Below are 14,394 nucleotides of genomic sequence, written 5' to 3' on the forward strand. Positions count from 1 at the left end.
AGAAAGAGAGACAGAAAGAAAGGAACAAAACCCACGTCCAGCTCAGCCTGGGCTGTAATGCCTCGGTGCACAGAGCAAAGCGCAGCGCAGCCCCCAGTGAGGTGTGCAGTGCATCGGGTTCACCCCAGCGTCAGGGTGGGCTATGGGGGGATTCCACTTCTGAGCACGAATATGGCAGGAGTGGAAAGCAGAGCAGCAGAGAGGATGGGAGTAGAATGGGCCAGGAAGGGGAAAAGTAGGGGAAGAAGCTTGCTGTGGGCAGAGCCGATGTGTGTTGGGGCATCTTCACCTTATCAATATAAGTTCCAATACTGATCTCCACATCACCTTTATAACCTGCTTCTATGGCCTCCACAGGAGCTGGGCTGCCTCCAGCCTAATCCCTGCCAGCTCCCCACAAAGAAAGGGCTTCTTATTCACTAAAGGGAGAAAGAAAACTGCAGGTGCTCAAAAACATTTCCTGCTGACAGCCCTGGGCCGGCAGCGCACCCCGCGTGGGGCACGTGCCCCAAAATCCCCATGCTTTCAGCTGGGGTTTGGGGCTTTTGAGGGCAAAACAAGCTTTCTCCCTTCCTGGAAATGACAGGGGAGCGTGCGTGCCCTCTGGGAACTGACGTGGATAGTGTGAAGGCGGTAAATAGCTTTACAGTTTTTAAGCTTGGCCCCATAAGCCAGAGTGCTTTGGGGGCAGTGGGGTGTTTAGAAGATGGCAAATGCCCCCATGGACACCTGCATGGGGAGTCTCAGGGGCAGGGACGCCTCCGAGCCCCCTGCAGCTGACACCAAGCGCTGCGTCCCCCTTGGAAACGGGGCCACAAACCCATCCTTTGCAGCCCTGGAGATGCAGACGTCCCTCTGGGGCCGGATGTGACCTTTGTGCTGGAGATGTTCCACGCTGAAGCTGCGAGGCATCCTACAGAGAGTGGGGACTCACAATAACTTTTGCTTTTCGCAGAGGAAACAGAACTGCTTGGCGCTTTGATTGGCCAAAGGGGAAGAGCTGCACAGAGCTAGCAGAGGGGCTCCTGTGAGCTGCAAGAGAAGCAGGAAACTTGGAGAGGCAAAAATCCCCCAGGCTTTGCTCCCCATCTTACCAAATCCAGTGACAGTCTTGCATAAAGGGGCCCTGAGTTTGCAGAATGGGGTCCCACATTTGCCAAAATGTCTCCAGCTATGCAAAAAGGGACCCCAGGTTTAAGAAAAGGAATGACTAGAAGACAAATGGGGCCCTGGGTTTGTGCTAAGGGGTCTCAGGTTACCAAAAAGTGGGGAGGCCCCTCTTCCTCACACTCATCACGCTGCCCTACCAGGAAAACGGGTATTACCCATACTTTTATCCCTGTGTGATTTCTTCCCAGCTAATCTGCTAAGAACTTGATCCCTGGGCTGGTATTTCAGAAAAAAAAAAAAAAGGTTTTGTGCAGAGAGTGCTAAAAATCTCCCTCTGGAGCAGAAACTGCTTTGCTGGGGCAGGGGAGCGCCTGTGCATCCTCCCTGTGCGCTGTGAAGGTTCTGATGTGAGGAGGGGCCACTTTGGGAAAGAAATGCAATAGCAGGAAAGCTGCTTGCTCTTCGCTGTGGCCACAGGGCTGGTGAGGAAACATCGCCCTGCTCCAGCCCGGCACCGTGCATTTAAAGGTGGGTTGGTCCATTGATCCAACGTGTGTGAGACACAGGAGATGTGCTGCCATTCTCTCATAGCTGTCAGCAAAGCCTCCTCGGTGCAAATTGAGATCTCTGGGGCTGGTGCACAAACAGCCAGGTTCCACCTCCAGATGTTCCATGGTTCTGTGATTCCGTGGTTCCACGAATCCTTGGTTCCACAGTTCTGTGAGTCTTTGCTTTCATGGTTCTATGATTCTATGATTCCAGGGTTCCATGATTTCATGGTTCTGTTGTTCCAGGGTTCCATGATTCCTTGATTCCATGATTCTGTGATTGTTCGGCTCTGTGATTCTATGGTCCTATGATATCACGGTTCTATGGTTCTATGTTTTCATTTTTCCACAGTTCTGTGGTCCCATAATTCTATGGTTCCACGATTTTTTTGGTTCCATGATTCACGATTCCACGATTCTTTGGTTCAGTGGTTCTGTGGTTCCGTGATTCCATTATTTCATGGTTCCATGATTCCACGATTCTATGGAATGATTCCCTGCTTCCACGATTCTTCGGTTCCACAGCTCCACCGTTCCACAACCCCTGGGTTCCGTGGTTGTGTGATTCTTTCATTCCATGGTGCCATGTCTCCACAGTTCCATGCCTCCATAGTTTCACAGTTCTGTGACTGCAGGATTCTTCAGTTCCCTGCTACAGAAATCCCTGCAAGGTGTCCCTGGCTGCGTGCAAAAGGTGGAGGTGAGCTCAGGGTGATGCCTCTTGCCGGGGATTTTTGCAGCATGAAATCTCCCAGCAGACAACATGTTTGCAGCAAGCGGCCTCCAAGGATCCCAAGCAATGTTCTGCAGCACCGAGCTCCTGGATAGAGAGATGCTTTTGCAGCACAGGGCCCCCAGGGAGAGGCCCTCTTGCAGTGCTAAGCCCCCAGACAAGGCTATTTTTGTATTTCAGGACCCCAGAATGAGCAACTTTTGCAGTGCTGGGCCCCTGGTCGGGAATATTTTTGCAGCACAGTGCAGATAACAGCAGCCTGAAGATATTTGGCCTAAAGATAACCCTGGCTCGCAGCGTCCTCCCTGCCCAGCAGCATCCCCACAGGTCCGTGTGGAGCTGTGCTTCTCGGGGCTCTTTGTTTATTGCACCCTGCTCCTCAGTAGTGATGTATTTTGGACGTGTTTCCTCCAGTGCTCCCCATTGGGTTGGCTCAGAAGGGCCACTTGAGTTGCGTCGTCGTTCTTTGTTTCCTCCTTCCGCTGCTGAGGATTCCGTCCACTTTTGTGCAACAACAGTAATTAATCATGAGGTTTTTAAATGCACGCCACCCTTAGGCGAACCTCAGCTCCTCGGAGGAAAGACCCATCCTAAACCAAAATTAAGACCTTGAAAGCGTTTTTCCCCATTTCTGAACCAATATTGCCCCTTGCACGCATCGCCACAAGCAAGGTGTGTCCCTGACACAGCCCATCTTGAGCAAGCGGCGTCCTCCAATTAGTGCTCGGTCCCATTTCATTCCAGGAGGATGAAAATACTCAGAATCACAGAGCAATGGACTGGTGTGGGTTGGAATGGACCCTGAGTGCCGTGGTTCCAACCCCCTGCACTGAGCAGGGACACTCAGAGGTGCTCAGAGACACTCCAGCCTGACCTTGGCTCCCCAGGGATGGGGCACCACCGCCTCTCTGGGCAACCTGTGCCATATTCCCAAGAGTCCAAACCCAGAGCGCATCACAAGGTGCAGGAGGACGACAGCCAGCACGGCCCATTGCGACTCATGGAAGCACCTCTCTGGGCACCCAGAAAACTCTTATAATCCCAGAAAAAAAACCCCAAAAAGCCAGTTGAAAAGGCACGAAATAGCCACATCGCACTGCCAACCCCACGTGTTCCCGTGGGCTCCTGGAGGCGCAGTGCCCAGGAGGCGGCTTTGTGCTCCCGTGGATGGGGAGCATCGCTCCACTCGTCCTCCTCCTCCTCACGTCGGGTTGGCATTTTCCATGCAGTTTCTCCACTCGGCGCTGGTGGGGCTGAGCCCGGTGGGGGGCACGGCTGCTTTGTTTCCCCCCTTAGCGGGAAACCGGAGCAGCGGAGCGGCTCGGCACAAAGCACATCCCGGCTTCAATGGCACCGGCGTTTCTCGGCCGGCGTTTCCTGAGTTAAACAAACAGCGGCTCGGCGCTTCTCCCACCTTTCTGCAGACCTGGAATTTTCCTCGCCCTGTGAATGCCCCGCTTGTGTGTTTTATTTTGTTATTGAGCTATGCACCATTCCGGGAAGAGGAAAAAAAAAAAAAAACACAACAACAACCAAGACCAAAAAAAAAGAACACCACCATGCAGGCATCAAAAAATGCCTTGGAACGTCTCTGCGGGTCAGGTGACGGCAGAGAATAATATCTGAAAAATGTTAATGCTTGCAGAGAGACGAAATCCTGCTTGGATTAAAGCTCGTTAGCCTTTCCCAAGGAGCTCGGCCACACGAGCCCGCTGTGCTGGGATGCAGGAGATGCTCGGGGCATCGGGCAACAGCACCTGCAGCCCTGCTGCCGGGCACAAGGCAACAGGAGAACTCTCAAAATGAAGAGAGAATTCCCAAAGTGAAAGGAAAACTCAACTGCCTCTTACTCATGGCTGGGCACATCCATGGCACACCTTCAGTTGGGGCTGCGGTCGGTGCCACTCTGGCCAGGTAGCGATGCTCCATGGGATGAGGGCACCTTTCCCTTCGCCCAGTGTTTCCAGCCCTCGTTTCCCCCTTGCATTGGTGCACTGATGCTCTTCCCACCCAACTCCATCAGCTCCTGGAGCGCTCTCTCGCATGGCACCCACACCTGCACCCTGCAGCCCAGCCCTCGCTAAGCAAACACAGCTGGTGTCGGGCACGGCCGCCAAATATTTTCTCCCTGACGTGGGTTTGGCTCTTGAAAAAAAAAAAAGGTAAAAAATAATAATAATTCAAAAACAAAACAAAACAAAAACCCAAACCTCGACAAACGCGAGAGAAGCAGCAAACGGTGCTGCTGCACCCAGCGCGTAGGGATGTGGCAACACGGGGTCAGTTCTGTTGGGACGTGGGATGCTTTGTGTTGGGTGGAAGGGAATTCCTGCTTGCATCAGCCAGTGCCCACAGCAAAAAGCAAGGAGCGATGCGGAAATAACCTCCTAACCCAACTTAACGCCCCATTTCCTTCCCGGCGCACAGCCTGTGGCACCACGCACCCACTGCCCGCTGCCCACCTGCGGATCTGCATTCTGCAAGGCCGTCGTTTCGTGTCCCCGTGAGCTCCCCCTGACTCCCCATCTCCCCAGCCAAGGGTTCTCATCTCCGGGATGTTTTGCTCCGTATCCCCTCAGAAAAAGTGCTGACAAGTCCTTTGCCACGGGAAGGGTTGGAAATGAGGAGTGGGAGCGATGCTGGACTCTGGGAGGAACAGAGGAGGTTCCGGCAGAAGTGCTGTTCCATCACTATTTGCAGAAGCTCTCTGCCTCCCCAGCAGGCTCTGCCCTGCTCCTGGAGGGCCTGAAGCTCTTCCTTAGAAAGCCAAAGTTCTTACAAGAGAGAAAAAAAGGAAAACATCTCATTTCTAAAACCTACGGATCCCATGAATGATGTTCCTTGGTTTCATCTCATCTACTGGATTAGCAGGACCGACTGCTGCTGCTGTGGTTGCAAATATTGATTTCCCCAGGTGCTTAACTGGCTCGTGTCTGGTCCTTATAGAGCAGGGCACAACAGGGCTGGGTGGCAGTGGGGTAAAACCTCCCATGTGCAGAGGGGCATGGAGACACTACCGCCCTCTGTGCAGAGCCAGTTGAGGTAGAACCCTTGGGATTTGTTCTCCTAGACTTAGGGTTGGAAGTAGATGATCCTGGAGGCCCTTTCCAACTCAGGCCATCCTCTGATCCTGTGATCCTATGATTCCACGATTCAGTGATTCTGTGGTTCCGTGGTTCTGTGATTCTATGGTTCTGTGAGTTCCTGGTTCTGTGATTCTTTGTTTCCATGGTTCTATGATTTAATGATTCTACTGTTCTATGGTTCCCTGATTCCATGGTTCTATGACTCAACAATTCCATGACCTCTACAATTCCATGGTGCCATGGGTCTGTGGTTCTATGGTTCTATGATTCCACGGTTCTGTAGTTCTACAATTCCGTGGTTCTACGACTCCACAATTCCATGATTCTATGGTTCTATGACTCTGTGATTCAACGGTTCTATGGTTCCACGACTCTACGACTCATTTCCCCATGCAATAAGGGCAAAGTGCCCATCTGCGACCCAACATTGGACACTGTTTGGAAACCACTGGAGGAGGAACTGACAGCGAACAGAGAAATGCCCACCTGGCCAAAACAGGACCACGATTTTTGCAGCGGGGCAATGCGGGATGCCAACCACGCCGTGCGGTGCCGCGTGGTGTCGGTGAGCTGGATGCAGCAGCGGTGATGGAAAATTACCAGGGGCTGAACAAAGAAATCAGGGGTTTGGGAGCGGGAAGCGAATAAACAGGCGGGCCAGGAAGCTGGGGCAAGGCGGAGGAAGTCTTGGGCAGGGGAAGGGAAGAGAGAGAAAAGCTTTCGCTGCGGGGGGCCGTCAAAATAGGCTCCCCCCGAGGGGCCAGAGCTGGGCCGGGAGCGCAGCCGTGGGAAGCGGTGCGGCCCATGCAAAGCCAGCAGGGAAAGTTCCACCTTTGGACATTTCTCCCCCAAAATTCCCCGTTTGGGAGCTGTTGGGTGGGGGTGAGCCCCCCTGCAGCCCCCAGCCCCATTGCCTCCTGTTCCATGTGCAGTTTGGGGCCAACCAGCATGAGAAACCACACCAAACCGGAGCTGCTCTCTTGGTTTTTGGCCTTTGGGTGGAAATGCCGATGGGGGCAGCTGGCTTTGGCACAACGGGAGCGCATTGAAACACAGCAGTGCTGCCAGGCAGCCCCGCAGCACCATGCCCACGCTCGAGGCTCTGGATGAGCCACGTATTTCCATTCTGGGGGCTGCACACCAGGGCTACGCGCAGCCACCAACCTCTCGCCCCCCCAGGACCCATTTTGGGGTGAGCACTGCAGTGCCCTGGGGCCACGTTTTGGGGCCAGGTTTTGGGGCCGGCTCTCCGGCGGCGCACGTAGGCAGGAGCTGAGCCTGCAAAGCAAACACAGACGTATAGCACAGCCCGGACACCCTGACTCTGCAAATCCAACACAAACACTGCGAGTGCCGGCCTGCAGGTCCCACGGGCTTCTGCCCCCGAAGGCAAAATATAGACGGGGTTCTTTTTTTTTATTATTATTTTTAACTCTTTTGGAAATATAAAAAAAAAAAAAAAAAAAAAAAAAAAAAAAGGCTGCTTTGAAGTCAGGCAGGCAGCCGGCAGACACTGCCAGGGCTATAAATGCACCTTGTGGGGCCGTGGGTGGGCGAATCTCAGCATTTTGGGGGTGAATCTCAGAATGCAGCTCTCAGAAGGGCAGTGCTGAGCGCTGGGGTCCCACACGTTTGGTCGAGGGGAGGACGGGGCACAGAGCACAGAGCACAGAGCTCTCTGCTTGGCTGCGGTGCTGGGATGGGTCCCCTGAGTGGGGAAACTGAGGCACGGGGACACAAGAAAGCAGCCCCACATCTCTCAAGGAACAATGCACAGATTGATGGATTGAGCCGTCAGCACGCTGTGACACGTGTCTGTCCCTGTGCCTCCCATCCCAGTGGGAATCCAGGACAAGGAACCCACTTGGGAGCAGCCCTGGAGGTGGGAGATGGGGACGAGGCGCTGCAGGAGGGAGGGAGGGACCCTGCTGGTCCCGTATAGGGAAAGAACTCTGCGTGCCCCAAACCCCACACGGAGCTGGGATCAGGGCTCCGTGGGCCGGTTGGGACGCGGCCGCTGCACCCAGCGTGCCAGAGCAGAGCCGCCGTATTGCATCAGGAGCGACAAGCCCCGGCCTGAGCCGGCAATTCAGGGCTATCGGCCAGGCACGGGACCGCAGCGCGGGGTGTGAGGGCAGGTCCCTGCAGAGCCGGGGAGCAGCACGGAGCGGCAGGCGGGCGGGGAGCCGCAGGTATTCGGGATCAAAGCGGCTGCGTGGGAACGCCGCAAGCCCCGGCAGCGCCGCGTGCTCGGCTCCGGGTGACCTCGCACTGACATCCACACGTAGCAGTTCCGTGCCCATCCCAGAGCTCAGCACCCTCACTGACCCGTGGAAACACCGCTCCGTGCCCACCCTGCAGCTCAGCATCCCCACCAACCCTATGGAAGCATCGCTCTGTGCGCAGCCGATAGCTCAGCATCCCCCACTGACCCCACAGAAGCCTCCAGGCCCATCGGTTCTTTGTCCCCAGCGACAGCTGGAAGTGCAGGGAGAGCCTGTTCTGCACGTGCAGGGAAGATATGAGGGAAGCATGCTTAAGATAAAGGGGAATATTCCACATCCACACAGTTTTGAGGCCGCCCCATTTGCAGCAGCCCCTGGGGTGAAGAATATTCAGGGTTCTGCAGAGGTCCCGTTGCATTTACAGCCCCCGGGAATGAGAAATGAAATGAAAATCAGTCCTCGATTGCTGGGGAGATATTGGAGCCAGTTTGGCCGTGGGGGACTTTCAAGCTCCATGGGAGCCTTTAAATTTGGCTTACAAGTGTAAAACCTTGAAAACAGTCCTGATAAGGTGCAGCCCTGGGGTGAGGGATGCCCTGAGCACCAAACCCAGCAGGAGAAACCTCAAAATGTGGGGAATTCAGAAGGGAATGGCCCAGCTGTCCCCGTTTTGGGGCATTTCTCCCAAAGCGGACCCTGCAGCACGCTGCCCCAGCCTGCACTGCCGCTTTCTCCTTCTAATGAGCGGAGAATTTCCCTCCGCCTTTGTGCTTCATCAGCCGCTCATTAAAACTTTGCCTTTAATTGCTCCAGACAAGGTGCAGCAGGGCTGGATGCATTTCCAATTTCCTTTCTTTCATTCTTTTAATTGGGAGAAGCGGTGGGACGGTGACCCGGCTCCGAGGGCGGCCGAGGGCTTCGGGGTGCGTTGGGTGCCCAGCGCAGTGAGCTGCTTCCCAAGACCCCCCAAAAAGGGGGTAAAACCCCCCCAGCCGTGGGCTTTGCAAACAGCAGCACTGGGATGGGGCGGCAGCGATGCTCCCTGCCCCGCCTGGGGTTCATATTCACTCCTTCTGAGTTAGCAGAATCCCATGTCGGCGCGTTTGATGCGCAGGACCGCGTTTCCAACATGCCTCTGCAAAAGAGCTTTTTCATGACTGAGGACTAAGAATACCTGACTAATTATTATGTGGGGAGTTATTTAGGTAATGGGTATTAATCCGTCTTCCTGCATGGGGTAATTGCTGCAGCAAGCTTGCCGCAACGCATCCCAGAGCAGGGAGCGCTTCCCTGGTCCATTGGGATGAAGCCCACCCCCAAGCCCTCAGTTGGCCCCAAATCCCCACCCGGCCCCATTTTCTGCTCCCCGTGGTGGTTTGGGCCAACCTCAGGTGGGACGGCACCGGCACAGCGTTTGGGGACGGCATCGCCCAGCCCTGCCCGTGACCCCAACTCCCCGCTGGACGTGGAGTTTCATCGCTTGAGGCCCCAAATCCGGTCGGTTTGACCCAATTCGCTGAGGATTCTGGATGGGTCGCCGAGGCTGCAGCTGTCGGCAGCTGTTGTGCAAGCAGCAATGGGAGAGGGCGTTGCATTCGGGTGTGAAATGCGACGTTGCAACTGCGGGGTGACCTGGATGGGGTGAGCCTGTGCCAGTATCACAGTGTGTGGAGCCGTCCCTGTGCCGGGCAGGGTTGGGGTGGAGGCCCCAGGTCTGGGCTGGAGCACAGCGCGCACCCGTAGCTGAACACCCCAAACACCCTTCTGTGGCAGTCCCAAAGGCCTGGATGGATGTGCAGCCCCTCTCCGTGACCTCCACCCCAAGGAAACCCCACGGCAAATCCCACAGCCCCTTCCCCACCCCCTTGGGGCTTTATTTACACCGCCTCAAAGGGAAGGGAAAGGCGGAATCTCCCTTCACCCTTCCTGAGCCCCCCAGGAGCACCGTGGCTGCGTTCCCAGCGGCCCATTTCCTTCATTTCTGTTCCATCAGCTCTCGCTCCCAGACTTTTCCATTTGGAGCAAAACGTCCCTTCGTCTCAAAGCCTTTCACTGGGATTTGGGGTCTCCATTCACAAAGAGGGGGAGAGCAGAGCGCAAGGCCGCAGGAATGCGGGGTCTGCGCTGTGCGGATGCAAGGGTTCACCCGAATGCCCAAATTTGGAGCAAAGGAGGATTCCGGGAAGCGAACCTCCCCCCCCCCTCCCAACCCCCCCCCGCATCGATCGCGACTTTTTGCACAATTCCCACTTTTCCCAAAGCAAAAAGGCGAGCAGGGAGCGGCCCGCCGCCCCCAGCACTGTTTGGGGAGAAAACTCCGCTTTTTGGCCTTTCTGCGACCGTGGCTGCGAAAGGAGGGGGAGGGGACAGCTCAGCCCCGGCCACACAAAGCCCCCGGCACCGGCGCGGCCCCGCGAATGGAGGAGGGGCGGAGCCGGCGGACGTGCGCGGCCGCACATCGCCCCGCGCCCCTCCCGGCCCCGTCCCGCGGCGCACCGACACGCGGAGTGTGCGCACACACGGGGGGGGGGGGACAGGAGCGCACACGTGTGCACTCGGCCAGATGGATGCACGCGCTCGTACCCGCGGTTCCATCTGCGCTCGCGCACGCGTTGCGCGCACCCCCCACTTCCACGCGCGCACCCCGCACGTGCTCCCCCCGCGGCCTCCCCTCCCCCGCCGCCACGCGCTCCCGCCCCCCGCACACCCCCGCCGGGCCCCCCTCTAGGCCACGCCCCCTCCCGAACGCCGCGCCCCCCTCCGGCCACGCCCCCTCTCCCGCTCCACCAATGGCCGCCGCCTCTTGCCCTGCCGCGCTCGCCCCCCGCGCTTCCTCTTAAGCCGCTCCAATGCCCCCGCGGCGGCCGCGTGACATCGCTCTGCTGCCCCGCGCCGATCCGACGCCCCCGGAGCGACATGGAGAGCGGCAGCAAGGTGTGCGGGGCCGGCGGGGGGAGCCCGGCGCGGCAGGGGAAGGAAGGGAGTTATGCAACGCGGTGCGGGGGGAGTGCGGGATGAGGGAGCGTGGAAAAACCCCAACGCGCCGCCGGGATGGGGGGGGGGGGGGGGGGGGGCAGCGCCGCCGGAATGGAGCTGAAGAAGAGTAAAAAATAGGGATGGAGCGCTGGGGGGAGAGGTGGGCACGGAAAGACTTCGGGGTTTGTCGGGGGAAAGCAGCGCGGAATGGTCGCTGTGCGGTTCCCCTTCTGGGCTGAGCGGGGAAACGAGGAGCGCTTCCCTGCTGCGGATGCTGGATGCGAGGGGAACGTGAAACTGACGCAACTTTTTTAGGAGAGGAAGAGAGCCGCTGGCGGCGGCGGCTGGGGCTGCCCCGCGTCACCGAGCGGCGGATCCCCTGCTGCTGCCCTTCTGGGGTCCGCGGTAGCTGCCCCTGCGATGGGGGACGGCGGGGGCCGGCTCTGCTTTCCCGACCCAATTCCGGTCCCGAACGGGCTCTGTGCGTTCGGTTTGTGCCGTGCTCTGATCCGCCGTTGCGCGGTGGTCCGGGGCTCTGGTGGTTTGGGGGTTGGAGGGGTGGGAGAGCCGTTCTTGGCGCTCAGGGCTTTGCGTAACAGAACTCCGCGGGGCTCCTCCAACGAGCGGCGATCCCGCGCTTGGGAAACGCTGAGATACCCGTCCATGTCCCCGGCTGACCTTACTGAAAGAAAATATAACAGAGAGCGACGGCGTTGACCCATTTTCCTTTCCGTCGCGGAGGCCTTTCGGCAGCAGCAGCCCCCGAGCGCGTCCGCGGTGCCGGGGGGGGGGGCTGTGGAAAGCGCTGTGTCCCCGCATTGCCGCGGCTGAGCCCGGTGCCACATCCCGGCCGTTGCATGCCGACCCCAAATGGGATCGGAGCGCGGTCGGTGCTGTGCTGTGCTGGGGGGGCTGCGAAGTCGCCGGGCAGAGTTATTTTCTGCTGCCCGCTGCTGCGCTCCCATCGCCCCACAGCCTCACTGCGTGACCTTGCTGGTGGCTGCCGGGGCAGGGGGGGATTTACTGCACCGGGAGGGATTTGTGGGACTGCAGTGTGTGGGACTCCCGATGGCCGAGTGTGTGACAGTCCTGTCCTTACGGAAAGTTCCAGTCGAGATCTTTGTGCTGTTCCCATCTTTGGACTTCTTTATTTTGGTTTCGTCTTAGTTTTTGAGTTGTTTGGAGGATTGTTCACTCCTTCATCCCGTTGGTGCTCCCAGCTGCTCCCAGTGCTCCATGCTCACACCCAGCTGTTGTTCCCCAGCTTCTCTGTGCCCACGGTGGACACGGGACAGGAGCTTGGTCCCGCTGAGGGTTAACAAAGCAGCGCTCTCTGCGCAGCTTGACGAGAGTTTCCCACGCCAGGCGGCCACTAGAAACTGGCTTTTTTTTTTTTCTTCCCCCATGTTGAGCCTCTCCTTTCATGGCCAGGCTCCGTGCAGCACCCCTCATGGCCACTGACTCACGGCTGCCCGGGACCGCGTCCAACAGTTGGGCTCCTCCTGAGCACAAATCCCATGATTTCAGCTGAAGTGTCTCGCTCATTCCCATAGGGCAGTGAATTAGGGTCACTCCAGTTGGTGTTTTTTTTTTTTTTTTTTTGGTGGACATCCCCCTGCCTGGTGCAAACCGGAGACTTTCTCTCCTTGAATGCTCTGAGGCTATGTGCCCCACTTCTTCCTCCTTGCCCCTTCTTGCCCCCATGCAAATGCGGTGCTCTGAGCAGCACAGCTTCCTGCAGCTCGCCCCAACCCCCTGCCAGAGAAACCCTTTAGGGGCTGCCAGCATCTTCCTGGAGCAAAGTTCATGGCGGCAGCCGGCAGGCAGCACATTCAGCTCCTCTCGCTCCCTTCTCAAAGCCTTCCCTGCCAACACAACGTGTGACTCACCGGCGCTTCCTGCTCGTCGTGACATACGTGGGACCGATGGCACGCGGTGCTAGACGTGCAGACTGGCGCTCGCTGGCCCGCTCCTGCTCTGGGAGAGCACTTTACTGTGTCAAATGGGGCTGGAATCACCACCCTTGGAAGGGAGAGAAGCAAAGCACAAAGCATTGTTTGCTTTTTTAGGTGTTGATTAGAGCACAGGGCGCTTCTTGCGTGCGCTGTGGTTGCGCAGAGGTTGGTGCTGGGAGAGGCGGTGGCACCACGTTCTGCTCTTTAACTTGCTGGCAGTGCTTCTCACCCCGCGTTGCAGCTCTGCAGCCTGGTGCTGGGCTCCTTTTGCCGTGGCTGCTGGGAGCTGGGCTCGCTCTTCTCAGACGTGTTGAACAAAGCCGACTGCCCAAACCTCCACGATTCCCTGGGAAGCCAATTGTTGCGTTCAGGCCAATCCTAATTAATGAACTTAATTAATGGCATGCTGGCTTTATTTCCTGAGGCAGCCTGGGGTCCCGTTGCTGCTCTTCCCACTGAACTTCCTAATTCCTTGTTATGGCAGAGAAGGGCACATTGGCAGGGGTGCCGGTGAGCTGCTGCCAATTGCTCCGTATTGCAGTGTGCGCCCCTCGGTGTGTCTGTGTGCTCCCAGGCTCGGGTGGGTCCTGCAACACCAGGTGCTGCTCAGTGCTGGAAGTGTGCAGGGCTGCACCTCTTTTGCTCGCCTGGCATGTGACAGGAGCTGGGTTGGGGATCCAGGGAGTCATGAGCAGCAGAAGGGTGTGAGGGATCTGTGGGAATGCCCAGCGCTGGATGGCTGCTGTGCTGGGTCACCTGTGTTTTGGGGACTTGTCTCAAGTGCACTCAGTAATCACAGAACCACAGCATGTTGTGAGTTAGATGGGACCCGCAGGAATCCCGGAGTCCAATCTGATGGCTGCACACAGCAATGCCCAAACCCAGTGGCTGCAAGTGGTGTCTGAGTGCTCCCAGCATGGGGCCGTGCCCACTGCCACCTGGGGCAGAGCGCTTCCCTAACCCCCACCCTGACCCTCTGTGTGATAGCAGAGGGGAAGCCAGCAGGCGGGGAGCTGAGAGCTGCAGGGTTGGAAGCAGGGAGATGGTCAGTCGGAGCATGGCATGAGCTGAGCTGCCGGCGTTGTGCCAGGGCAGCAGGGCAGGTGCCCATGCGGGAAGCAGGCGGCTCCCACACAGCGTTCGTGGTGACCCAGAGATGGGTAGTGGCCAGCGGGAAGGAGAAGGAAGGCTGCTGTGGGTCCTGGGGCTGCGTGCTCCCGTGAGGCCCCGAGCCCTGGAGACGGGGCTTTAGGTTCACGTGAATGTCCCTAAGCTGCTTAACCCACCCTGGGAACTTCAATCCCATTTCTCGGGGCACCGAGGCTGGGCTGAGCAGCAGGGAAATCTCCTGCCTGGGATAATTGGGCCATTGATGGAGGTGTCCAAGTGCTGGCCTGCCCTGACCTTGCTCCAAGACAAGCCTCTGATTGTTGCCATAGCTTAAGCAGGAGAAAGGGGAGGTGGGCGAGGGCTTGCCAAACAGCCAGAGGCACTGAGGTGTTGGATAATCACTGGGAAATGATGAGCTGGGCTCTGACAGTGCTTTGTTAGTGGCGAGGCATCCTCACGCGGTGGTGGGATGGAGCTGTGGGGCTGGCTCCAGGTTTGGGTGGCTCTGCCGCCCTTGGTCAGTTTGTGGGGAGCGCTTTGTGCCCCAGATTGGAGAGAGTAGGGACGCAGAGCCTTGTAGCATGGCCCAGGTGCTTGGGAGGGAGGTGGAAGCCACGGGCTGCTGCCATGTCCCCAGGAACGGAGGCAGGG

General features: G+C 57.7%; 1 protein-coding gene across 1 annotated transcript in view; it reads left to right on the plus strand.

Annotated features, from left to right (window-relative positions):
- Nucleotides 1-10,547: 10,547 nt before the first annotated feature.
- The window catches only part of SLC2A1 (solute carrier family 2 member 1), a 14,299-nt gene continuing 10,452 nt past the window's right edge, over nucleotides 10,548-14,394 (plus strand). Inside the window, exon 1 of the mRNA XM_042831479.1 lies at nucleotides 10,548-10,636. Coding sequence (XP_042687413.1) covers nucleotides 10,619-10,636 — 18 coding nt within the window. The 5' untranslated portion in view covers nucleotides 10,548-10,618. The remainder of the gene's footprint in view (nucleotides 10,637-14,394) is intronic.

Source organism: Centrocercus urophasianus, unplaced genomic scaffold (assembly GCF_019232065.1).
Source record: "Centrocercus urophasianus isolate 14NV4802_14NV808 unplaced genomic scaffold, USGS_Curo_1.0 seq_36, whole genome shotgun sequence".
NCBI lineage: Eukaryota > Metazoa > Chordata > Aves > Galliformes > Phasianidae > Centrocercus > Centrocercus urophasianus.